Source organism: Podarcis tiliguerta, assembly GCF_965153285.1.
Source record: "Podarcis tiliguerta genome assembly, chromosome: 12".
NCBI classification, from domain to species: domain Eukaryota; kingdom Metazoa; phylum Chordata; class Lepidosauria; order Squamata; family Lacertidae; genus Podarcis; species Podarcis tiliguerta.
This window is the reverse complement of record NC_139545.1, coordinates 57,759,693-57,786,038: the sequence shown is the minus strand read 5'-3', so window position 1 is coordinate 57,786,038 and position 26,346 is coordinate 57,759,693. Positions and strand designations below refer to the sequence as shown.

General features: G+C 47.8%; 1 protein-coding gene and 1 long non-coding RNA gene across 6 annotated transcripts; both read right to left on the bottom strand.

Moving 5' to 3' along the window:
• Positions 1-4: 4 nt before the first annotated feature.
• On the bottom strand, positions 5-23,749 carry LOC310660867 (zinc finger protein 212-like). 5 transcript variants are annotated; one of them, XM_083406295.1, is made up of 8 exons: positions 21,743-23,749; positions 18,496-18,897; positions 17,191-17,317; positions 15,743-15,856; positions 14,541-14,651; positions 13,875-13,988; positions 13,376-13,474; positions 5-3,431 (listed from the first exon to the last, which is right to left on the bottom strand). In XM_083406295.1, the coding sequence occupies exons 2-8, from the start codon at positions 18,892-18,894 to the stop codon at positions 2,059-2,061; spliced, it is 2,337 nt and encodes a 778-aa protein (XP_083262421.1). In that variant the 5' UTR covers positions 18,895-18,897; positions 21,743-23,749; the 3' UTR covers positions 5-2,058. The 5 variants fall into 5 exon arrangements, with proteins under 5 accessions (XP_083262421.1, XP_083262417.1, XP_083262419.1 ...); XM_083406291.1 differs by lacking the exon at positions 21,743-23,749 and adding an exon at positions 20,638-20,883 and having other exon boundaries at positions 18,496-18,900; XM_083406293.1 differs by lacking the exon at positions 21,743-23,749 and adding an exon at positions 20,638-20,883 and having other exon boundaries at positions 5-3,428; positions 18,496-18,900.
• LOC310661156 lies at positions 9,427-12,724 on the bottom strand. The gene is made up of 2 exons (XR_014503790.1): positions 10,738-12,724; positions 9,427-10,699 (listed from the first exon to the last, which is right to left on the bottom strand). It is a non-coding gene; the product is annotated as an uncharacterized lncRNA (long non-coding RNA).
• Positions 23,750-26,346: the final 2,597 nt, after the last annotated feature.

Below are 26,346 nucleotides of genomic sequence, written 5' to 3'. Positions count from 1 at the left end.
CTGCTGTTGTTCGTATTGTTGTTATTTATTTCATTTCTATACCGTTTTGTATTTTTAAGGGGGGGAAATACATTAAAACCTCAAAGAAAACAATCCAGAAGAAAACACTACAGAAGGAAGTCAAATATAAAGTATACATCTAAAGCATACTTTAATTAACAGGAAACTGAAATATTATCGGAAAGATTCCAAAACAAAAGTATTACAAAGGAATTCACATTTGACGCAGCGAAGTTAACAAAAAAATATCTTAAGGCATTTGAAAGGAAAACACTACGAAAGGAAGTCAAATAGAAAATGCACATTTCAAAGAGCATGGTTAGCAAGAGCATAAAATGTTCTTGCGTAGAATGTTTCTGCAGCTGTTGCTGCCCATCCTGTCAATGGTGTTTCATGGCGGGCAGCAACTGTGGAAGCTCAGGCTTGGGTCTGAGACCTGTGAGCATAGGGCAGTATATAAACAATAAATAAAATAACATAAAAATCTTGATCAAGCCAGGCCCAATTTTATGCTCCTTGTAGCTCCTGAAAAGGTGGTGATTAGAATGAACTTACTGGTCGCAGAACGACTGCATGAGCAAAAGCCTTTCCATGAAAAGATGTCTAGTAAAATGATCTCTGAAACGCAGCTCTTGAAGCTGAAGCCGCCCTTTTGTCAGGTAGCCAGCATGGCCTCCAGGTGCTTCTGACTACAATTCCCATCAGCCAATGCCAGGGGCTGATGGGAGTTGTAGTCCAAAAAATAAATAAATCCGGAGGGCACTGGGCAGCTCAGAAGGGAGCAGAGCACCCCACCTCCCCCATCTCCCACACTTCTGTTGCTGCCGTAATACAACCCTTTTGCAGGCTCCGAAATAGAGAAAAGGCCAGGCTTCCCTGCTTTTGAAACTTCCTGCAAAATTTTCCCTCCATGCAAACGTGTGTTCGCTCCAGCTGCCTCGCCCTGCAACCCTTGTGCTTGTTGCGTTCTATACGGCACCCTGGTGACCTGTGTTCCAGAGTCCTGCAAAAGGAGGACACTGCAGGTTTCTGGAGTGCAGCTGCCACAGCCTTGCTGGAAAGGCAGCGCTGTTCATGCAGGGACTGGTGCACCCAACTCCAAGATGCTCCTCAAGCGCTACACTTATTATAAGATTTATTTATTAGGTCCCCGGGCAGGTGACAACAACAGACTATGCCACTATTATTTTTTAAAAAACATTAAACTCATTAGTACTACAAACCACATAAAACCATTCCAAATGGAACGGAAGAATCTCATCGCAGGAGCACCGAAGGAGGCACTTTTCTCAGGGGCCCACAATCCGTAAAGGAGTCAACCCCATGGATCTCCCCTAGATAAAACAGCATCCTGCAATCTGCCTCACCCACGTGGCTGCAGACATTTAAACACGCCACAGCACCGTGGCTTGAACCCCCAGAAGAGCCCCTTCCCTGCCCCTTCCGGAAACAAGTGAGAACATGGGAGTTTCAACAAACTTTTCAAGCTAGGAGAAAAGTTCTCTGCCTTAGCCGTTGATTTTGCGTTGCTTTTAAACCTATGCTCGGTTGTTCTCGTCCTGCTTTTGAAAATCCTTTTGCCTGTTTGGAGGATGCATATAAAATGCACACCGCATGATTGTTAAAGGACCTCAAAGCAGACCTCGGGACCTATATGCGGGAGGCGATTTGCCAGTTAATTGGTTGCAACTCCCGCAGCAACAGCACAGTCTGAGAGCGATACTAAAAGATCGCAGCGGGGAGAAGGAAGAAGAGGAAGGCGAACCAGAGACCCTTTGAGAGCCAGGCAGCCCTTTCCACCTGAGCAAAGTCTTTTCCAGCCACGTTCAGTTTGGGGAACCCTTTCTGCAGCCAGTTAGAGGAGACATTTCTGTCTTTTCCCCCGTTTGCGCCAGGCACAACTCCTTTTTTGCATGCTTCCTCCCACGCTCCCCCAGCAGCGCCGGCAAGAACATCCTCTCTCTCCCCCCGTCGCCCCGGAAGGCGTCCCTGGCAGCGTGGGACAGCAGGTGCTCTTTCCAGCAGCTCAGGCTGAGTGAACCAGTTGCGGACACGCGGCTACCCCAGGGCAGCATGTTCCTGCTGGAAGTGTTTGCCTAGCAGGAAGGGGCTCAGGAAGCTCTTGTGGCAGCGGCCGCACTTGTAGGGGTGCTCCACCACGTGGGTGCTGAGGTGCTCCACCAGCTCCTCCGGTTGGGCAAAATCCCGGTCGCAGATGTAGCAGTGGGCCGGCCGCCAGGTGAAGTGGCTTTGCACATGGCCGGCCAGAGCCTCCTTGCACAGGTAGCTGTTCTTGCAGTGGGGGCACTGGAAAGGGCGCCCTTCGCCGCTGTGTCTGGGCAGGTGCTGCGCCAGCGACTCTTCCTGGGGGAAGCCCAGGCCGCAGGAGGGGCACTGGAACGCGGCTGGGGCCAGATCTGCGCCCGCCCCCTGCCAAAGCACGCTGCCACCCCCTGCCACGACCTGGGCGTGCGGTTTCGGCGAGGGAGCGCACCTGTGGTTGGCGAGGGCCCACTGGTTGAAGAAGTGGGTGCCGCACTCAGCGCAGGGGTAGGGCCACAGCTCCGAGTTCTTCTGCAGCAGCTCGGCCAGCGCCTGCCGCGGGGAGCAGCTGGAGTGCAGGCAGTGCTTCATCTGCTCCGCCAGGAACTCGCGCCAGTTGAAGCTGAAGCTGAGCTTGACGTGGGGCAGAGCCTTCCTTGCCGCCGCCACGTGCAGCTCCTGGTGTTCGGAGAGCACCTTGCGGCTGGCAAAGGTGCTCTGGCACCAGCTGCAGGTGAAGGGCCAGCTGGAGGTGTGGGTCCGGCGGTGGGCGGCCAGCTCCGAGGAGGAGAGGAAGCTGCAGGGGCAGTTGAGGCAGGAGTGGGCCCTCCCCACCACGGCGTGGGCCCTCCGGTGCCGCTGGAGCTCCTGCGCCGACCCGGCCCCGGCCCCGCAGTCGCCGCAGGAGTGGCTGTGGGGCCCGTGGCACTTCTGGTGCAGCAGCTGCATCGACCACTGGCTGAACGTGGCACCGCAGGTGGCGCAGGCGAAGGGCTGGGCATCTGCCACGTGCGCCAGGCTGGAGCGCTTCTTGCGCAGGCGCTGGGTGCACTCAGGGCAGGTGGCAGGGGGGTGGCTGTCTGGCTGGCGCTCGTCCTCCCAGCCAAAGCTCTTGTGGCACTCCAGGCACTGGAAGGGGTGGGGCGTCTCGTGGTTCAGCAGAGACCGCTTGTGCCCGAAGCGTTTCCCGCAGTCCAGGTAGGAGTACAGCTCCTGCATAAAGTTCTCCGGCTCCTCCTTGGTGGGCTGGGGCTGGGCACCAGGCTCGGCGCCACAGGCAAGACTGTGCCCAGGGCTGGGAGGGGTGGTTCTTCCCGACAGGTCAATGAGCAAGTCTGGCTTCCGGCGGCTTCCGTCTTCCTGTGTCTCTGCTGAAGTTTCTTGTTCTGCTAGAGAAAAGAATAAGAACAGAAGGAGACCAGGCGTTACACAGGAAAAGCTCTCTCCCACAGCAGACTCTTAAGCTGCCCTGTTTTCGCTCCTATATGGATGTTTGGGTTCTATTCTTAAGGCATTTCAGTGTTTTGCTGGTCTTACTGGCATTAGTGCAAGTTTTGCTGTTGTTTGGACTGCAAGAAGATCAAACCTCTCCATTCGGAAGGAAATCAGCCCTGAGTGCTCACAGGAAGGACAGATCCTGAAGCCGAGGCTCCAATACTTTGGCCACCTCATGAGAAGAGAAGACTCCCTGGAAAAGACCCTGATGTTGGGAAAGATGGAGGGCACAAGGAGAAGGGGACGACAGAGGACGCGATGGTTGGATAGCATTCTCAAAGCTACCAGAATGAGTTTGACCAAACTGCGGGAGGCGGTGGAAGACAGGAGTGCCTGGCGTGCTCTGGTCCAGGGGGTCACGAAGAGGCGGACACGACTAAACGACAAAACAACAACAACAAATTGTGCTCTACTTTGTAATGGTTAACGCAACATCGAGATGCTAGGTTTTAGTCTGTATGTTGCTGTGAGGCTCTCTGAGCAGGGGAAAGCAGCAGGCAAATGAACTCGCGAGGAGGGCAACTTTTTGCCATTGCTCAACTGACTTAAGATGAGACACAGGAACACAAGCCCTGAATAAGCTGTGAGTAGGGGCGTACAGGAGTAATTCGGTTTTTGACGTTGAGGTCTCCCCTACCACCCGCTGGCCCATCTTTTTGATGATACCAACTGGAAGTCCAACCTGCATATATAAGGCTGCATTTGAAGAGGGCTCAGGAACAGCCACCAAATCAGACCAAAGGAAGAAATGGCCAACCGCAAACAGCTGTTTGAGGGAGGCCACCATCATGCTAGTAGCAGAAGCTGCCTGTTTGTTTCTGGGACCAACTCAAAGCATGGGTTTTATATTTTGAAGCCCAACACCTTCATTTTATTTAGAACAGTGGTTCCCAAACCTTTGGGAGTCACTGCCTTCTTGACTCCGTAAACCAGGGGTAGTCAACCTTTTTATACCTACCGCCCACTAACGCATCTTTCTTGATGGTAAAATTTCCTTACCGCCCCCCAGTGCTCGATGGAAGGATTCAGCTTGTGCCATAGAATTCCCTACCACCCCCCTAGAATCCTGTAACGCCCACTAGTGGGGGTAGGGACCAGGTTGACTTATCCCCAGTGCCCCCTACCCTACAAAAAGCAATATTCAGAATCACAGTACGGTTGCCATGCTGCTTCTAGCATCCTGAGGTGTCGCAGGGGCTGCTGATGACACACATGGCCCTCTGGGCTCAGTCACTGGTGTGGAAAGCCTTGCCGCAGCTTGCCTTTCCTTGAAACGCAGTTATGAGAGCCAAGAATGTAGGCTGCGCTGGCTATGCCGAACAACACAATGGCACTTGCGGTAGTTTATTATGTTCAGAAGTATTGCTGGGAGTTTGATAATGACATTATCAAAAAGAGTAAATTTACTACTAAGCTTGTGGGAAATACCAAATGCTCAAATGTTAACGGTGCTAACGATTACCAAGCCAGGCCAGGGAAAGGCAGCAGTTGTAGAAAAACCTTAATTACTTTTTAGTACAGTGGTGCCCTGCAAGACGAATGCCTCGCAAGACGGAAAACCCGCTAGACGAAAGGGTTTTCCGTTTTTCAATGCGCTTCACAGGACGAATTTCCCTATGGGCTTGCTTCGCAAGACGAAAATGTCTTGCGAGTCTTGAGATTTTTTTTCGCTCCCCAACCCCTTTTTCTAAGGCACTAAGCTGCTAATAGCCTTTTAGCAGCTAATCCGCTAATCCCTTAAGCCTTTAATAGCCGCTAATAGCCGCTAAACCGCTAATAGCGCTAATCCGCTAATGGGCTTGCTTCGCAAGACGAAAAAACCGCTAGACGAAGAAACTCACGGAACGGATTCTTTTCGTCTTGCGAGGCACTACTGTATGACTTTTAAACGTGCAATTGTCGCTGTCAACGGAGAAGATAAATGAAGCACATTTTCAACCCTGTATACAATCGCAGAATCACAGAACTGTAGAGCTGGAAGGGACCAGAAGGATCATCTAGTCCAACTCCCTGCAAGGCAGGAATGTTTTTTGCCCAATGTGGGACTCGAACCCACAACCCTGAAATTAACAGTCTCATGCTCTACCAACTGAGCTATACAAAAAGAAGTGATGTCTTCATGTGGCACATAGCTGAACTGTGGCATTTATGTTCTTATACCTTTCTGGTTTCAAACTTTAACCAGAGAAGTTATCTCAGTAATGAATTATGCCAAGCCGTTTTTCAAACAAAAGAATTTAATAGAATTTAACATTCCACCTGACATCACTGTGAAGAAAACAAGCAGGTGCAAAGCTAATCGGTATTTAATAGCAAACAACACCATTTTACTACACTATAACATTTTTAGCACTGATGTTCACTGTCGTTTGGGGCGTTGGGATTTATTTATTTTCATTATCGTACAAACAACTCTTCTTAAGCGGAGCACAAAGGAAGACCATTGGCAGACAATATATTTATTTACTAGAGCAGAGGCAGAGGCTTGTGGCACTGGGAGTGACACAGGATTCCTGCCACTGCCCTTCCTCCCAGAATTATCTTTTTTTGAGATTGTGCAGGCCTGGAAGGGGTTCAAAGGACTTTGAACTAAGCACAGAATCCACCCGAAGGATTCTTAGAAGCAGGAGAACATCAGCATTTTTAGTTCCAGCCTTGCAGAGGCCAATTTAGCTGCAGCACCATGAATGCCTCTGCTTCACTTGCATATTAAAAAACTTGCTTTCTTTGAAATCAAAGAAGTCAACAATGGGTAAAAAGACAGGATCATTGATTAATATTAAAATATATAAAAAAATCAAATAAATACTTCATTTACAAAATCAACGCACACAATATATGAACATTTATAAATACAACTAAATAAAATCCTTGAATGACTTAGTGGGAAAGTTGCACTTGACTCGAGAACAGGAGATGGTGAGTTTTGAAGGGTTTCGCCAGAACTCCCGTGGGACACTTCTGAGAGAGCCCAACTTCACATCCTCGCCTGTTTGACAAACTGAGGAGCAGGAACTTTATAAAGCAGGCCCTGCCCTGACAAATCTCTACTAGGCAAAAGGACTCGTGGGTTTCTAATGCAGGGAGGTGCAGAGGCATTTTAACTTCAGGCTAAACACATAAAAAATTATGGTTAAGGCAACAGGAGGAAGCCCAAAATCAAAACAGGCAAATATTTGGTGGAGTCCTTTAAGCAAACTCTGGCTGAAGTTCTGTTCTGAAAACTTTGCACTGTAGAATGAACTACAGGATGAGGGCCTGTGTTACCCAGGCTTTCAAGTCAAGGTGTTTTCCCTGCCCACTCCCCAATGCAGAGAAGTACTTAGATCAGAATGTTTCCAAATTGGCATCGCCATTTTTGTTATTTGATTATTGAATAAAATGTATATACTGCTGGATTGGGGGGGAACCTTCTAACTGGTTTTTAAAATAACAGAACCTGTTATTTGCTTATATTTTATTTAAATAAAGCCTGTTACAACCCGATAAGCCTCAGAATGGCAATTCTTCTCCCAAGACTCGGTCCTTTGCGAGTTTTTGCTTTTTGTGCAATCCTCAGAAGGTTCTGGTGTTCGTGACAACTTTCCTTGAAGCCTACCTGGAGTTTATTTTTACAAATATTATTATTTTTTTAACATTAGCTGAGAGTCTCTCCATAGGTCTCCATGTGCTGACGGCTGTTTCAGTGACCTCCCCATTTTGTGGGCGTGAGCCGAAGCGATACCAGCCTGCACTGAAATCAGCACGCCTGAATTTCTATCGCCCTGTTCTGACAGACCTCAAAGTCCTTAAATTATCTGAAATCAAGTTGGATGACGCCAGACCATTTGGGACCATCCAAGGGCAGCTTCTGCAAGGAATCCTTTTCATGCCGTCGTGATGCGATGAAATCCTCACGCTTTGAATGAAACTGCTTCAGACTTCGTCTTGCTTCCGTTGACCAAGCTTATTGTTTCCAAATGTCTCCGTTTGTGTGTTTCGACAGTCCGTGGCTCCCCGTTAAGGATTATGGTGCCACCCCAAGCACCAATTTTTCAGTTATTTGAAACGCAAGCTCTCTGCAGTGCAGAAAACATGGAATGGGGATTGTGAAAAATACCTGGTTGCAGCGGTCCAAGCTGAACACTTTTCTCAGGGGATCCCGATGCACCGTTCTGAGTTTGCCTCCCAGTCCTGCTACATGTAAATTATATCAAACGAACAATGCGAATCCCTTTCGCTGCGAAACGCGGGCCTTGCGGCAAAGCCCTTCTTGGGACCGCCTTGCTTTTTCTGGCACAGCTCACAAAGTTTCAGGTAAGTCATTACAGCCTCAGCTGTGACGTTTTTGTACTTACGACTGAGCTCCTTCAGCATCCTGGTCCGGCCGCCGTGGCCGATGGTAATATGTGCCGCGTGCAGGATGTCAAACAAGTCCTCGTACTGGACGAAGTACACCACCTCGGTGTGCCCAGGGGAGACGGGCACCACCAGCTTCTCTTCCTCGCCGATGTTCAGGACGTTGAAGCGCCTGAGCCGGCGGTAATGCTTGCCCTTTTTGCTGCGGAGCCTCTTCGCCTCCTTGACCTCTTCGATCAAAGTCCTGTATCTTTCGCGGTTAATGTAACTGTTGTTGTCCTCTCGCTTGGTGGACAGGATCTCCTCCATCATTTCGTAAAAACGCCCTCGGTGTTGCTCGCGAAGGACGTGCTCCATGTCGCCAGCGGCATCAACCCAAGTCAGAAAGGGGGCTGGACCTGAGCAAAGAGGAAGCTCTTACTCTGCGGCCCCAAACAATGTTTTTTTGTCCCTCCAGACCGGGAAAAGGGAACTTCCTGAAGGTGCAAGAGACGGCCGAAGGGGCCACCCAACTCACAGAACTAAAGCGGCTCACAGAACCGGGGCCTGAAGTTTTGTAACCTCAGAGTCAAGGTGGAAACATAACACAGGAATTTGCTCTCCGCAAGAAAACGCTGGCTGCCCTGGACAGATCTGTGAACAGGAACCCAGGGTTTCCTGTTGGGTCCTCATCACCAATGTGTCCCAGAAGACCCACATGGGTAGCCAAAACCCAACAGGTATGCATTCATGAGATTCCTTCATGAAATTACCCACAAGATCTCTTCCACTCTGTATGTTTTTACAATCACATTACAGCAGAAGGGGCAAGCACTTCGTGAAGGGAATAAATCTGCACCCATGATCCTGGGTCTGCTGCAAACTATGGAAAAAGGAAGCCTCCCATTCCAATGCTTGCAGACACTGCCTTATAAAAGCTCTCTCTTTCTCTTTGTGTGGTTATCTCTACCATGGCCCATTATGTCAAAGATATTCACTCCCTGAGGTTCCTCTTCACAGGCTCTCTGGGTCCCTGAGGACTCCTGAGGAGTCTTTGCAAAGCTCCCTTGTCCCCTCCGCTGCGTCCTGATGTGTGGGTCCTCCCCCTTCCCTCCGATGGAACGGGGGGGGGGGTGTCTCCAAAGGGATCGGAAAGACAGAGGAGCGGAGGAACAAAGGAAATGACATTTCTGTTATAAAATTGTGTTTGCCACGCCTTAGGAGCTGCCAGAAAAATGTTCTGCAGTAGTGGTGGAAGGTAGTGAAACTGGGAGGGACTTGTCCAGGAAACTTGGATGAACCTCTTAAGAGTTTCAACTTCCTGGCAGTGAAGAAGTGGGTGGTGAAAACCCACACAGGACCCCCCTGTCCTTGCAGGAAAACTATCCATATTCGGCCTATTCTCCCTGTATGCCCCTGCCAAACTTCCTACGTTTGCTTCAGTACCTAAATCTCACCCCGCCTTTCCCCGCTTCCAAATTTGCAAACCCCACTCCCAGCTTTCTGCTAATGTCTCCCTTAAATGAACCACGCTGTACCACCTCATTCACAGGTGGAATTAAGTTTCCCCCCTCTCTGCCCTGTTTCCCTAACTTTTGGCATTGTATCATAGTGTCTTCTTCCTTGATCCCAGTCTAATGCTGTCCCAACGCTATCATCCTGCTCACGCACGACAACTATTTCTAAAAGTGTGGTGAGAGGGGAGATCAGACAGAAAGTAGAAGTTTGAGAATTCAAAGTTCACAGCTTTATTCTATTACTAACCTAGACTATGACACATTTTTAAGCCTTAAATGCAATACAGTGGAACCTTGGGTTACATACGCTTCAGGTTACATACGCTTCAGGTTACAGACTCCGCTAACCCAGAAATATTACCTCAGGTTAAGAACTTTGCTTCAGGTTGAGAACAGAAATCGTGTTCCGGCAGTGCGGCGGCAGTAGGAGGCCCCATTAGCTAAAGTGGTGCTCCAGGTTAAGAACAGTTTCAGGTTAAGAACGGACCTCCAGAACGAATTAAGTTCTTAACCCGAGGTACCACTGTACTAATAGATATCCATGGAATATATTGGGGGTGGGAATCATTACAGCGGGCACCTTGCTAATTGTTCAACATGTACCCGTAAGATTAGGGAAGGTGTTCCTACAGGGCCAGGTAATACAGTCTAAAAGGAAACGAACTACAAACCAACCTCCACAGCCCCTCCACACCCACACCAGATTAAACTGCACTAGCCAGAGCACAGCACATACCACAAGCTGGAGAGCAGGAGCAATGAAGTACAACTGGGATATGGTACCTGCCAATGGCTCCAGCAAGCAAATGACCCACAGACATCTCACAGAAGCAACAGAACACTTTTGACGTTAGAAATGAAACAAGCTGCCTTGGGAGACGATGGAGCCTCTTTCAAATAACTTTTTTTTTAAAGGCAGGTCAATAGCGCTATTATAAGCACTGGATTTTTCACCACAGCAAGTCAATACATTTACCATTATTTGCTATTATTGTTGTTTTAATTTATTACCCGGGTCATAAGCGGGAGAGCTACACGTGGGAACTGAACTAGAAGGAAATATCTTGCATTCAGGCATTTAACAATAATTTAACGGCTTTATTAAACCTGAACCGGTTTTTGAAGCCCAAAGATGCCTTCGCTTCAGGAGAAGGAACCCTCAGTGGCATTCATCTGAAGCCAACTTTGTCAGCATCCTTCCCCATAGTCCCTTCATTATCTAGGATGCAGGCCAAACAAGGAGTCCCCTCCCCCGCTACACCTCCTGGCAAGAGCAATGACTGTGCCCTGGATGAAGTCTGAACCAGCTGTTGCAATAAATGACTGGGCTGTGGGTTGCCATGTCCGCAGAGACACTTTCCCAGGCCTCCTTGACCCACTGGGCAAACTGGGCTGGGTCTGGGAACCTACGAAATCCACTGGGTCTTGGGCCGCTGCCTCTTCTCTGGCGCCTTCCTCCAGTTTTCACACAGTTCTTGGCAGGCGGCTTTCAAGGCAGCATTCCAAGAGACTCCTGCCTGCTGCAACAGTTTGGTGGAGCCTCCCGACACACAAAGCTGTGCTGAACAGCTACCAAGTTGGGGCACTCAGTAACGCAGAAAAATTCATCGGGGGGAACTGGTAGCAAACAACTGATCTCTTGCTTCAATGGATTCCCTTGGTAGCCCCCACTTTGGCTTCCCAACACAAAACAGAAGATAGAAGCGAGGCCTTCTATATCATACTTCTATGCTCCAAGACTTCCAGCCCACATCTGGCCTAGCAGAGAGATTTCGATGCCAGCCTCCACATTATACAACTTCTTGCTCACACAGTTCCTCTTCCCAGTGCCAAGCGCCTCCCAAACGCATCCAGCAGAGAGCGGTGACATTTAGGCTTCTTTCAAGTTCTTAAAATGTCAGCAGTTACGTCTTCCTCCGAGGGAAATGTTAAAGATGCACCATTCTGAACCGTGGCGTTCCGCGCGGGAGACATCTTCAGGTGGCGTCCGCTTCTGCACCATTTGTTGCAAGCAAAACTCAGCCTAGCTCGCTGCAAAAGCTTCGGTTCCTCTGGCAGCCAGGGGCTTCAGCAAGATCTGGAAGGGCTCTTTATGTCCAAGGGGATTCTGGTTCTCAGGGACTGAATGAGCAGTGTGAGATTTCCTTGGTGATCCTGGCCTTGCCTGACCAGGAAGTGTTGGGATCTGCTAGCATGCCACCACAGCAGCCACACTCTCCAACCTTCCACGGCAATTGCCTCTTCTGCTCTAGAAGAAGCATCGCTTCATTGCTCGCACTTTGACTAGAAGGGCTCTGTCCCAACCAATCCCCTCTGCCGTTCCGAGAAGACACTATGCCGCAAATCCCTGCCAAACCAACCACTGGGGAAGAGAGCAAAGGGCCTAAGGAGGTTCCACTTCTTAGCAAAGTATACACAAAGCTCAAGTTAGTTACTTAGCAGAAACCAGCAAACAAAAAATGTGCGTGCCCAAGATCCGCATGCGAAGAAAGCAGCATCTCTTACTATCTTGGGCACAAGAGAGAGAAGCGCCTTTTCAAATTGATTAGTGGCTTCTCTCTTTAGCAGGGAAAATTCCTACTCTCCCTGGCATGAGCACTGTCTATTTGGATCCTGGCAGTAGTGAGTTGTTTTCATTGGAACTGTAATGTTAAGGATTGGCTTATTTATATATTTATTCTTTTTATGTTGCCCTATTTATATTCCACTTTTCCTCCAAGCAGCTCAACGTGGCATGCATGATTTTGCCTCTCCCGCTCCCCATTCTTCCTCACAACAACCCTGTGAGGTAGGTAAGCCCAAGAGGCAGTACCTGGGCCCAAGGTTGCCAAGGGAGCTTCATGGCTGAGAGGGGGCTAGAAGCCGGGTCTCCCAGCCCAACACTCTAACCACTGGCATGGACTGCTGTGCAAATCGACTGCGCAGACGGCTATTTGCCAGTTACTTCTCCTCCCAACTATTTTTTAGATCCCGTGAGGCATTTGAAGTGTGTGATTCAATTGGAATCTATTAGGACTATTAGAAATTTAAAGCAGGACTGCCCTCTGTTCCTATGTATACTTCTTTGTTTTAAAAAACACAACCCAGACACACCAGAATTTAGTCTTGAGCAGGAATAGGGGACGACAGTTTGAAAACAGCTTTGGGATTACACCTAGTTAGGTGGGCTCAAGGAAAGATTGCCATGAATACAATTAAGAGGTGCCTGAAAGTCTCCCAACACTGTTAACTTATCTGAGCAAATATTTGTCGCATCTTAAAACATTCTGAAATGCAGCAGGTACAATTAAGACTCAGAACTCCGGAGCAAGTCTAAAATGACTCAGCTGTTATAAGGAGGGTGAGAGTTAACTCCCCACGTGCATCCTTTCTACCACTGTGTGCAAGGATGTTCATTCCCCCCATTGGTTACTTCTAAATCGCTGCTGAGCGATCCCAGTCCTTGTGGACACTAAATCTTAAAGGAGTCACAGAGGTCTCTCTCCATCGAGTACAAGTTCAGTCTGTTTCCTGCTGCAATAAATGTGTGTGACTGCAAGTCTGATCCCCTGATTCCCCTCATGGCTGTCCATTTTAAAGACACGAGAGAAAGAGCATCCAGACCTTTAAAATGAAAAATGGTTTTGTGAGAAGGCACCCAAAGTCCTAGTACCCTTAAGCAGGAAGAAGCTACCCTAAGGTGAGAGCATGTGGAGTTGTTTCAAGGGGCTGATCGCCTTCCAGCCCTGAGGCTCCGCAAATCGTTGCTCATCATATCAGAAGCACCCCCACCCATCACAATCCTGCTCTCTGGTACATCTTCCCCCTTAATTTGCTTAGGAATGCAGCTTTCCTGCTTCAAACTATGCGCCAGTTTGGTGGTGAGACAGAACACTGCAGTTAGTACAGTGGGAAGACAGAGCACACTGGCTGGGCCAGAAGGTTTGCTGTTACCAGCCCCACCCAAGGGGGAATCTAAGGACCAACGCTCTCAAGAGCCAAAAAACCTTTGTCCTGCTACTCACCAGTGCTAGGCCCTTCACCAAGGAACAACGGCTCCTGCGCACACACGCCTTCCTGGGGTTCCGCCATGTGCTCTTCATCCACCGTGACAGTTTGATATTCTGTCGAGGAAGAAGGAAATTTGCAACCAAGGCTGTCCCGTTCTATTCTTTCCACAACGTTCAGAGGAGAAATATCTTTATGAGGGAATCTTGGCAGGAGAATAACTAGCCAAACCGCAGGGGGAAATCTGCAGTCTGGCAGGTGCTTTTGGACGTTGTTAACAAACAAAAAGAAAAAGAAAGGTGGTACATGGCCAGGGATAGAAAATTTGCATGTCTAAGAATAAGGACTGCAAGCCTTTGAAGGTTTGCTGCAACAGTTATATTAGAGCCGTCGCTACAAATTTAAATCAACTTCTTTACACCCACTTGCAATGTCTTCATGAGGATTTGCGCATTCAATGCATTCCTAACAAGACAAGCATAATTGGTTCCAAGGGAGATCGAAGACAGGACTCACCCAGGCTGCCTTTGTGGCCGAGGTCTCTCTCCTGGCCATCCTCAGGAGCAAAGCGCACCTCTTCCACTTCCTCTTTAATCCACGAGGATGACTCTACTATATCCATGGGAGAACCTGCGCATAGGAGAGAGGAGGTCACAGGGCGCTGCTCTTCTCCATCAAGGAGAAAACTTATCCAGAGCCACAGGCAGCAGGAGCAAGCGCATGTGTGGCAAGTGAGAGGGACAGAAAGAGGAGGGCCAGGGAAGGTCAGTGGGAAGAGTGTGAAAGAGGTCAAAGGAAGGAGGTGAAGAAGCAAGGAAAAGGATGAATGGTTTGGAAGAAAGAGTTTCAAGCGGCAATGCTAAAGGGCACAGTGAAGTCCAACACAACCCATAAAACCAGCCAGTTAAAACAGCAAAGGTGACATGGGGTTGTGGTGGAGGTGAGGAAGGAGAGAAACCTTTGAAGTCCCACCTGAAAAATATGCCTTGTGTCTCCAAAGCTGCCCACAAAGGACTAAATGAATATGGCAGGCTGCCAGTTGTGTAAGCAGCTCCCTCATAATCCTGGCTTTATAATGAAAGAGAGCCTGCTGGGAAGAGGGAAGCCCTCGAGTCAAGGGCCTGCTTTCTTGCTTGGCAGCCTAAAAGCTAAGCAGAAACCACAATGCAGTTAAATACTCACCCATGTGGCAGCCGTTGCTCGACTCCTCAGGAAGCTTAGCCTCCCCATTCCGGGATTCCTCCACCTCTTGTTTAAGCCACAAAGAAACATCAACAGGAGCAGCAGGGCAGTCTGAAGGGGAGAGAGAAGAGGTTGCTGTGCCTCAGCTGATGAACACTGAAAACCATGCACACACAACAACCTGCTGCTCACAAACTTGAGGTTTAAACACTTAGCGTTTCATTACACAACCCAATACATTCCAATCACTTTCCTAACCAGGTTCCCATGTAAGAAGTCTTCATTTTCTAACCATCCCTGCACCGTAACAGAGCCCATGTCACATTCTGAAAACAGCCAGGCTCTCCAAGCAGTCTTGCATGTACAAATTGCCTGGTGGAATAAGATGGCTTTCCAATCTGGATGCAAGAACTTTCTGCAATTAAAAAGGTATCATCCAGAACCAACAACGGGCAGGAGAGATTATACACACTGATGCGAAAGGTGCACGAGGACAAACATAACGTCATGGGCATGCAAGGCCACTTCTTCCGATACAAAAATTAGTATTTGTAACAGGAAAGAAACACGTTTTTGCCAAGTATGAAGGTTATTGCAAAAGCACTACAGGCATGAAGCATATGAGGCAACAAGAAAACCATCAACGTGCTGGAAAAGGTGTGTCTTTTGCAAATACCACTTCTGCTCCTCAAGCCCTCTAAGTAAACAAACTGAAACAGGTGGATTTAACATGTGGATTCATTTCCATGCTTTGAGTACAACTAATCTGCAAGTGAGGGGCACCCAGCCCAATGTCCCCATGCATTCATTCATTCATTTAGATTAGTTATATTCCACTTCATAGCCGAAAAGAGGCACTTTATATTCTCAGAATAAAACCATCACTCGAATCCAGTAAAACAGGAATTACACAATGTCCACACACAAGGATTACTAAGGCTGCATTTCCTGCCCTCAACTTTCTTCTTTCCTGGTGTCATACCAGGGAAAAAGCTCCCACCAATATCCTTTGAGGGAAAGGAGTGGGGCTGAGGAGCTGGATCTCACCCACATTGGTCTACAGGCTTCACTTGCAAGTCGTATCCAAATGCTGCCAACACAGTCAGTGGCAAAGGTCAAAAGAAACTGCAAGATAACATTTCTGTTATGATGAGGCAGCCAAAGGACTCTCTGCTCTTTGTTTCGGAGGCCTGCTAACGCACCTGCGTCAAGTTGTTCAGGGACACCACTGCCTTCTGACTCTCCAAGTCCTTTCTCACACAACTCTTCTCCCTGCTCAATCCGAGTCAGGATCTCTGGCTTGGCGACGGCATAGTCTGTTCAATCAATGAATGGGAAAAGAGGTGGTCATTATATGCCATTCAGTAACAAAAGGCTCAGAGAATTGCGAAGGCTTGCAAATAAATAAGCCCTGGCTTTGACAGAAAGAGCTGTGTTATCCAGAGTCAGACCACCGGTCTATCCAGCCCAGTATTACCTATTCTGACAAGCAGCAGTAGTCCAAGGTTTCAGGCAGAAGAAACCTTTCGCAGCTTTGCGACCAGAGATCCATTAAAAAATATCTGTAAGATGAACTAACTGGAGTCACCCCTGCCAAATGAAAAGTGTGCAGTCTGCTGCTAAGCTGCAACCTCCCTTGAGCTGAACATCAAACAGCTCCCACGATCAAGAATGGGTGTGTTTCAAGGTGCAAAACTAGCCAAAATATGGCTGCTGCCCATGAGTTATCCATCCCCACTTGGTGACCACCAGATGTCTGGGACTACAGTTCCTATTATCCTTGACTCCTGGTCATGCTGGCTGGAGCTGATAGGAATTCCAGTCCGAAACATCAGAAGGGTAGCAGCTTGGGGAAGGAAGCTACAGACTTTCTAATAGGCTTTGCTGCAATCCAAATCCCTTATCTGCCATGCTGGGGGAAGGAAGGGGAGTGTCGGATGAGGCAGATGTCTCCGTTCCCACCCCCATCAATGACTCCACTGGCTTCCTCCTTGCTTCATTTGCCAAGAGTGCATGTGACCCACCAAAAACTGGGCATCCCAGGGGTGGGGAAAGCTGAGCTGGCCCAGGATATGTTGGATACCAGTGCCACGCTGCTGTGATGCCATGGAGCCCAGTTGCTCTGCCACTTCCAGGCTCTCCCCAGCTGTGGATTTCCTGAACCAAGCAAAGGGTTGGACAGCATGGCCTATAAAACTCTCTTTGGAGCTATGAACCCATAGTAATGGCTCAGAAACTAAAAAAGGGGTCCAGTGGCAGGTTCTCCGCCTGAGCAGGGGCTTGAACACACTCTTCCATGACAACAAATGCCCTTATTTTGTTTCTTTTTTAATACACACATGTTGCAGATAATCAAAGATGAGAAGCCTCTCTTATTCACTAAACCACATTAGTTCTCAAGATGCTGATAATGATCACCCAAACAAGTAAGAACTTTGAGCAGTGGCGTAGCATGGGTTGTCAGCACCCGGGGCAAGGCAAGTAATTTGCGCCCCCTAACCCATGGATTTTAGTAGGGGCAGAGAGCTGCGAGCACCCCCCCCAGATGTTGCGCCCGGTGTGGCCGCCCCCCCCTGCACCCCCCACGCTACGCCACTGACTTTGAGCCTGCATCCCATTATATCCCAACTCAGGGTTTCTTAAATCTCACCCAGCGAGACCAGCATCTCGTAGTTGCTTTTCATGACTGTCTTGTACAACTCTTTCTGCAACTCGTCCAGGTCTCCCCATTCCTTCTCGTTGAAATGGACTGAGAGGTCATCGAAGGTCACTGGAACCTGGAACAACAGAAGTTAAAGCTCAGCACCCTCTTGACTCCCAACCCAGTCGGCCTAACTGGTAGGCAAGAAATGTTACTGGATGGTGTTGGAAGAATCACTTTCTACATAAAGAGGGGCTGGTGCAAACATAACACTTAGCCAAACATGAATGAGCAGGTGTATCAGTGCACAGAGCGAAAATCACAGCCCCTTCCCCTGCTACTGGGAACTAAGTCTTGGTATTACATATGAACCTGAGCTCATGATTTGTTGTAGCTAAGGTTTGTTCTTGGCCTACCACTCGTGATCTGTCTGTGGGTGATAAACCACAAGCTCAGGTTTGGATGTAGCATGAAGCCAAAACATGGAGGAACAAAGCAGCCAGTTTTCTTTCTGTGAACCGGCATACTTACTCGTTCACACTGAGCTTAGTTTTATGTGCTAACAGGACTTGTTTTGTCTGACGCGGACAAAAGCATCCTGTTTTCAAGGCCACTCATTTTGACCACTGAGATAAAATAAATTTAGTTTCCAAAAGTTCTCAGCATCCTGCAGCCCCACTGAAAACAGTGTGAACTGCCAAGGAGAGCTAAAACATCTGGAAAGCATGTCTATTATTCAGGAATACAGGCGTGGGGAATACTGTGATAGCAACTTTCTGTTTGGTGCTGTGACCCAAGGAAAAGGAAGAACCTCTAGCATTCCCACAGAAAGCCCAAGGAGGCAGCCAAGAAGAATTTTGGGGGCATTAATAGTGCACTGTGAATCACAGATCTATGCATTCAGTACAAAAAACAGCATGCTTACTGATCTCTTGAGTCTGGAATGAGCTATGGAGGAGAATTCTGGATAGACTTCAAATGACTACAGGGAGGTTTCATAGTTGGGTTTTAAAATATTTTTCATGGCTCCAAGTTATTCCTGGCAGTCCAAAATAATATTGTTTGCATCTATAGCACTGGAGTAATTTGCAAAATTACATGCGGTAAGCATGAATAATGTTTGCTAGCTCTGGTAGCAGAATGTTTTGCACTTGCATGAAAGCCTTCCTTATACACCTTTAGGTGCCAACCAAGCCTTTGGCAGATGGCATTTTGTGTTTTTTATATTGTCATTTTATGTTGTGAACTGCCCTGAGATCAATGGATGGAGGGCGGCAACCAAATTTAATAAATGATCTTAATAATACTCCTAACCTTGGGCGTTTCTCCCTTCACACCAGGGGGGAATCTCAGGATCCAGAAGTTCCGATTCTTCAGCAGATTCTCCACATTCTCCAGTCTCTTCTGCAGCTGCCTGTACTCCTCAGTTAAGGTCCCCAGCGCAGCCCACTTGCTCTCCAGCTGGTTCTCCATTTCAGTTGAGGTCTTTTGACAGGCTCCCAGCTTCTTCTCTGCCGACCCCATCCGGCCCTCCAAGCGCAGCAAGCGCATGGTGTGGTTGTCAACCGTTTTGTCGATGGCCTGGATGGCCGCCACCGCCGCCCACATGGAAGCCTCGGACGTTTGCACCTGCATCTCCCGCGTAGTGGCCTGCTTGAGGTTCACAAGGGGCTGGAAAGGCAGCAGAGACCTTGGCTCCGCATCACACTCCATAGCCTGCTTTGCGGAGACAGAAACCCAAAGTCAGTGGCCATCTTGCGTTTCAGATGACATCAGAAAAATCCTTCCCACCTCCCACCCCATTCTCTCCTTCTGAAATGCCAGAGGCAGCAACATATGCTTGGGCAAAATGGGTGCAAAAATACTGCCAGTTAAGTGGTAATTTTGCAAGTACTGAACAAACCCAGTGAATGGTTGGGTATCGATACATACAACTGGCAGTCTGAGGAATCAAGCTGGGTCACTGCTCTGCCCCCACTCTTATTATGGACTTTAGTCAACATGAGACAAGAGACAAAATGCAATTTAATCATCGTTGCTACTGCGTGAGTCGCAAGAGAAGCTTCTCCCTTTGTGACCTTTAACTGCATTTGTCTTTGTCCTCACTTCTTATGCGATGATCAGCAGCAAGTGAAGCAATGCAAGAAAGGAACTCTGTCAGAGTCTTTTTTCATGGTTCTTATTGGATGTGGGGTAAAGGTAAAGGGACCCCTGACTATTAGGTCCAGTCGTGACCGACTCTGGGGTTGCGGCGCTCATCTTGCTTTACTGGCCGAGGGAGCCGGCGTACAGCTTCCGGGTCATGTGGCCTGCATGACTAAGCCGCTTCTGGCGAAACCAGAGCAGCGCACGGAAACGCCGTTTACCTTCCCGCCGGAGTGGTACCTATTTATCTACTTGCACTTTGACGTACTTTTGAGCTGCTAGGTTGGCAGGAGCAGGGACGGAGCAGCGGGAGCTCACCCCGTTGCGGGGATTCGAGCAGGGGTGTGCTTTTTACCTTGTGAACCACCCAGATGGACTTCTGCAACCAGGTGGCATAAAAATGTTGGGCAGGTGGAGGGAATAATTTATCCCGCCACATGACGCCTACCCCATACCCTCCAACATTTGATAACAGGAATGCCAGGGACTGGCCCTGGAAAACAGGGACACGTGGAGGGTCTGGTGCTACCCACCCCACCTCATAAAAAGAAACAAACAAACAAATAGCATCCTAGACTGTGGTTTTTCTTCCCTTTTCCAGAATCTGGGACTATTAAGGAATTCTGGAGTTGCCCCCTTCCCCCCCTGAGAGAACAGGACCTTCGCCTCTTCTGCTTGTGGGCGTGGAGAACTAACTGACTAGACACTAAAATGCCCTTTTAAAATGAGTTTTTTGGGTGTTGGGTGTTATTGTTTATATTTTGATTATATATATTGTGGCTTTCTATTTTATATTTTTATATTCTGACATTTAGAAGACATCTGAAGGCAGCCCTGTTTAGAGAAGTTTTTATTGACTGATTTAATTTATTTTTAATCTTTTGTTGGAAGCTGCCCAGAGTGGCTGGGAAACCCAGCCAAAATTATTATTATTATTATTATTATTATTATTATTATTATTATTATTATTATTATATTCTGCGAACCGCCCTGAAACCTCCGGGTATCTCGATAAAAAATAATGATGTAAAATTCAATAAAAAATATTTATAAAAAAGAGACCTCCAGATATAGGACGCTATATAAATTGAATAAACAAACGGGGAGGGTCCTTCCTCGCTTCCGAGGGGAGGCCTTGAGGGACTTGGGGGGCGGGGTGGGAAATGAACAAAGCGGGAGGGGCGACCCTCCCCTCCCCTCTGAGATTTCTGAGGTAAAACAAGGGGGGGGCTGAGTCTTCCTCCTACCCCTGCTTCCCACAAGGCCTCGCGTCAGGTGTGTCCCTCCTCCCGCCCCCCCCCCGAGCCTCACCTGGACAGGCGCCCCCCCAGCCATGGCTCCGGAGAGAGACAGACGGACAAAGCGGGCGGCGCTCGGAGGCAGCGGGCGTGGGGGGGGGGGGCGAAGCGGCGGAGGCCGAACTGCGCAGGCGCACTGCCGCCGCAGCGCCTCCCCAGCGGGAAGCCGAGGAGACGCATCGCGAGACCGGCAGGCTGCAGCTTCCGCTTCCCCTCAGCGCAGCGCCGCCAGCAGGCGGGAGGAACGAGCGGCCTCCCCATTCTCAGTCCCCGGGTGGCGGTTTTTTTGGGCGGGAAACCGCCGGATTCCGAGGTACTACAACTCCCGTCATGCCTTGCCGCCGGCCGCGCCGTAGAGGGGATGATGGGAGTTGAAGTGCCGAGCGGCCCCCTGAGGGCGTGGCTGGCTTTCTCCTCCCCACAGAGGTTCCCCCTGAGCTGCGGGCGAGAACTCTTCCCTTCTTATTTATAATTTTAATTTTAATAAAAATCGCATACAGCTTGCTGTTGAGGCACCTCAGCAGTCATTTTTATTTTTAATTTATTAATTTATTAATTTATTAATTTTTAATTAATTTAATCAATTTATTTAATCAATTTTTAATTAATTTAATCAATTTATTTAATCAATTTTTAATTAATTTAATCAATTTATTTAATCAATTTTTAATTAATTTAATCAATTTATTTAATCAATTTTTAATTAATTTAATCAATTTATTTAATCAATTTTTAATTAATTTAATCAATTTATTTAATCAATTTTTAATTTTAATTAAAAATGAGGTGGGCCCCCCAGCTGTTGTCGTTGGCTATGGAGTCCCTGTGATGTCACTATCCAATATCTGGCTGCGGCTTGTCAACATCTGCCAAATGGGCTTCCAAAGATGAATGTAAACCCGTCTGCCTCCACAAATGTCTATCGGCTTCAACCTTACGGCATCCACCGTCGTCCAAATGCTAGCGCCGTCAGCCACGCTGAAAAGGGGATGATGGGAGTTGGAGTTGCACTGCGGCGCTGAGCGGACCCCTGACGGCGTGGCTGGCTAATGGACGTGCTTTCTTTCTCCGCCCCACAGAAGTTTCCACTGAGGGAAAACTGCCAGCAAAAATTGTACCTGTCATGAATACACTAGCTCCCAGCCTAGAAATGCAGCCAGCAACAGACCGCAGTTTGCAACCGACGGGATCAGATTTCTCTCACGGAGACCATGTTGGAATGCAGACACGGCTCTCAAGAGGCACAGGCGGGTGTGAAGGAGAAGATTGACAACCTGTCTTCTCATGAAGGAGAGGATCCAAGGAGCCAGCAAGTCATCTCCGGGGGAGGGTATTTGACAGGAAACAGCATTAGAAATGCAAAGGTCATAGATTGAGTTAATTTTGTCAGAAACGGAAGGATTCTTTAGAAGGGTCAACTGACTGAGGGTGCCGGAGGCTTGGCTAGAGCCATCCGGAGCTAATTGCTTGTTTTTGCAATAATTCCTCCTTTTAATTATGTACGTTTACTGTGTTATCAAGACAGGAACCTAGACTCCTAATAATACTGTTGTTATTTCGTTCAAAAAAATTGCATACATTTTGTTGTGAAGGCACCTCAGCAGTCATTTTTATTTTTAATTAAAAATGAGGTGCCCCCCCAGCTGTTGCCATGGGCTACAGACTCCCTGTGATGTCACTAATCAACATCTGTAACTCCCTGTGATGTCACCAACTGACGCCTATCGACTCCCTGTGATGTCACAAGTGGATACAGCCCCTTCTTCCAGTGACACGGCTACCAGGAAGGGGCGCTCTATGATCCTAGACAGCTTGATTTTCCAAATAATTTGTTTTCAGAAAGACCTATTTAGAAATAATTTAGAAAGGCATTTATTTCTTTAGAAAACAGAAGCTGGCTGGCTTAAGCCCTGCAGTTCTCTTCATGACTTCCATGGATGGTCTCGGGGAAAACCTCGCCGGCTTCGGACGTCCCTGAAAGGCAAACAGCTGAGTGGGATGGCTACTATCTGACAGCATCCTCCCAGACGCCTCCACTGGCTTCTTCCCAGCAACTTTGTCCTTGGTGTGGACCATGCCAAATTCACCTCAAGAGAGGTGAATTGTCAACCAGCTTGCATCCACAAATATCAGCCGGTTTCAGCCTTGCGGCAGCCACTGTCACCTAAACACCTCCACTGGCTGCATCGGACAACTTCCCTCCTCACTTTGCCCTGCCAACTTCTGTCAATGGGCTTCCAATTGTAAGGCCTTGTAAGGGAGCAGGCCCTGCAGACCTCACCACAGCAGATGGTCAACTGGAGTGCCACACAGGAGCAGGAAGGTACCTGTTCAAGCCATTTCATGCAAAGCCATCACTCAATAAGGAGGTTCCTGATGATTGTCTACCAGCATCCAAATTCCTGCTGGTGTGTCAAGTACAAATCCATCCACTCTGCTGTTCTCTATCTGGCAACTTCTGGATTCTGCCTTCTCACTGTCTTCCAGACAAAAACAGGAGTTGACCATGCTGCTAGCTCCCAAGGTTTGCAGCAAACAGGGAATGTGCTGTTCAAGGGTCAGTGTAAACCTTGGGAGAAGCCTCCTGCTCGCATAGAACACAACCAAAGCAATGACACTCATCACTAACTGACGTCTATAACTCCCTGTGATGTCACAAGTAGATACTGCCCCTTCTTCCTGTGACACGATGAAATAAACGAAAAAAAGGTTCTGTTAAGGGGTTCAGCTTCTTAAGGAACACTGGACCTTTGGAAAGAGCGCATCTTGTAGACTCAGGCCGGTCAGGAAATAAACAGAGACCAGACCAGGATATACGGAAAACAAAGATTCTCTTACAACACACGGCTACCAGGGAGGGGCGCCCTATGATCCTAGAGAGCTTGATTTCCCGTATAATTTGTTTTCAGAAAGACCTTGTATTTAGAAATAATTTAGGAAAGGCATTTGTTTCTTTAGAAAACAGAAGCTGGCTGGCTTAAGCCCTGCAGTTCTCTTCATGATTTCTATGGATGGTCTTGCGGAAAACCTCACCGGCTTCGGACGTCCCTGAAAGGCAAACAGCTGAGTGGGATGGCTACCATCCAACAGCATCCACTCAGACGCCTCCACTGACTTCAGCCTGCCAACTTCTGTCAATGGGCTTCCAAAGGTGAATTTCAACCAGTTTGCATCCACAAATATCCATCTGCTTCAACCTTGTGGCATCCACTGTTGTCCAAATGATCCTGCAGATGATGAAGATGATGATGATGACTTTGAAAAATGGCAAATGTATGATGGGAAAGCACAGGCAAGTATTACTTTGGGAGTTGAGGCTTCACAGATCTCAATTATCCGGTTTCAAAAAACAACCAAAACAATATAGAAAGCCTTGCAGAATGTTTATCTTAGTGTGACCCCCGGGCCACAAATTATACCAGCAACATTTAAAGCCAGGGAGTGTCTTTGCCTGACCACTTGCAGACACTTGGAGATCTTTTGGGGCATGGATTCAGCTTCACACCCATATCCCAAATATACATAATCCTGTCAAGCTTTGATGAAAATTATGCCATTTCAACTTTAGTAGAAGGCAAAGATGAAGAGGACCTGACCGTTGAATGGGGTAACAGGAAAATTGCTGACTGAATGGGGAAAACTCCGGGAATGGGCTGATAGCAGAGAGACACTGTCAGTGCTAATAGGCAGTAAATCTTCAAGGAGATGCACTGGTGGCAGGTTTACAGCGACTACTGTTGAAGTTACAGCCTTGAAAGTGAGGAAATGTGTTAATTCTGACTCAAAAGACCACCTGAAGAAAGACTGTCCATTGCTACAGAAGAATAAAACACAGGACAAGCAAGAGAAACTAGACTGGGGTGCAAGATGGAGAACAAAATCTGGAAAATGTGACACCGAGATGAATAAAGCCTTAATCACAAGACTGAGTAATACTTCAGGTTGGTGGGTCTTGGACCTGGGGGCATTGGGTGATATGTGTAATGGTAAGACACAATTTGACTTTTTGAACTATATGTGTGAAATGTCAAGCTATGGCACTAGCTGGGGTGGTAACATTCCTGTACCTGGCATTGGAAAGGTAAAGCTTAAGTGTTTAAGGAATGAAGTGCTTGAGGTTTTTTATGTTCCACAGCTGGAGTCTAATTTGTTGAGTCTGATTAAATTGGCAACATCAGGATTTGAAATATGTTTCGATGGTGATGCATGTGAAATTAGAAAAAGGGAAGAGTTTTATGCTACAGGACATTGGCAAGATTCCTTACATGTGATTGAGCCTCAGGAGGGCAATCTTAAGAAGGATGAGGTAGCAAGCCAAGCCAAGCAAAATCCACAATTGCTAATTGTGCCCCTCATAATCAGTGTGTTCATTTATATACCACAGAAGATTAGCTCGTGTCAATTTTAGAACTGTTGCTAAAATGCCAGGGTTGTGTGAAGGGGATCACATTGAAACCATGTTCTAAGGTTGTGGAATGTGATGTGTGCAGTGAAGCTTAAGTCACACAGAGCACCTGTAGTGAAGCTTCCTTTTTTGTATTATTTTTCGTTCTTTTTATTTTTAGGAGAATATAATGTTTTATATTTTCAATTGTAGTTTATGTTATTATGTTTATATCCTTGTAATCTTGCTTTTGTATTTTCTTCTGGTTTTGTATTATTTGTTTGTTTTATTCAATGCTTGTTTGTATGATGTATAAGTATAAATAAATAAATAAAAATTAAAACAAAAATCTAAAGTAACCACACACGCACATACAAAAGATTGAGCCCTGTGGAACCCCACATTGAAGGTTCCACAGGGCTGAAAAGCACTCCCCAAGTAACACCCTCTGGGAACGACCATCTCAGTAGGACTGGAACCACTGTATAGCGGCACCACCCACCCCTAGAGTCACTCCAGAGGGATACCATGGCCAATGGTATAGAAAGCCACTGAGAGGTCAAGAACAATTAAGAGGGGCACGTTTCCCTTGTCTCTCTCTCTCTCGACAGAGGTCATCATATAGGGCAACCAAAGCAACTTCTGTGCCAAAACCAGGCCTAAGCCCCGATTGAAATGGATTCAGAAAATCCGTTTCTGAGAGCCAGTGTGGTGTAGTGGTTAAGAGCGGTAGTCTTGTAATCTGGGGAACCGGGTTCGCGTCTCCACTCCTCCACATGCAGCTGCCGGGTGACCTTGGGCCAGTCACACTTCTTTGAAGTCTCTCAGCCCCACTCACCTCACAGCGTGTTTGTTGTGGGGGAGGAAGGGAAAGGAGAATGTTAGCCGCTTTGAGACTCCTTAAAGGGAGTGAAAGGCGGGATATCAAATCCAAACTCTTCTTCTTCAAAAAAAGAAAATCTGTTTCTTCCAAAAGTGCCTGGATCTGGTCTGCGACCACTCAATCCAGAACCTTGCCCAGGAAAGGGAGATTAGCAACTGACTGGTGTTTAGATAGGTTTTCCAAATCCAGGCTAGGTTTCTTAAGGAATGGTTTTACCACTGCCTCTTTCAAACAGGCAGGGACACCCCCACTTGTAAAGGGGCATTGATCACCTCCTTGGCCCAGTCAGCTCTTCCCTCCCTGCTGGTTTTATCAGCCAAGAGGGGCAAGGGTCCAGAGCGCAAGTGGGCACCCTGACTGATCCAAGCACCTTGTCCACATCCTCAAGCCTTAGCAACGGAAACTCATCCAACACAACAGAACTAGACTGTGCTCTGGACACCCCATGAGATTCA

Coding starts and splice junctions, on each gene's coding strand:
- LOC310660867 (XM_083406291.1), bottom strand. CDS start 20,661: ATGGCTGGGGGGGCGCCTGTCCAG. Junction 14,652..15,742: donor CCCTGAACAACTTGACGCAG/GTGCGTTAGCAG, acceptor TCTCCCCTTCAG/ACTGCCCTGCTGCTCCTGTT. Junction 3,432..13,375: donor TGGTGAAGGGCCTAGCACTG/GTGAGTAGCAGG, acceptor TCTTTTCTCTAG/CAGAACAAGAAACTTCAGCA.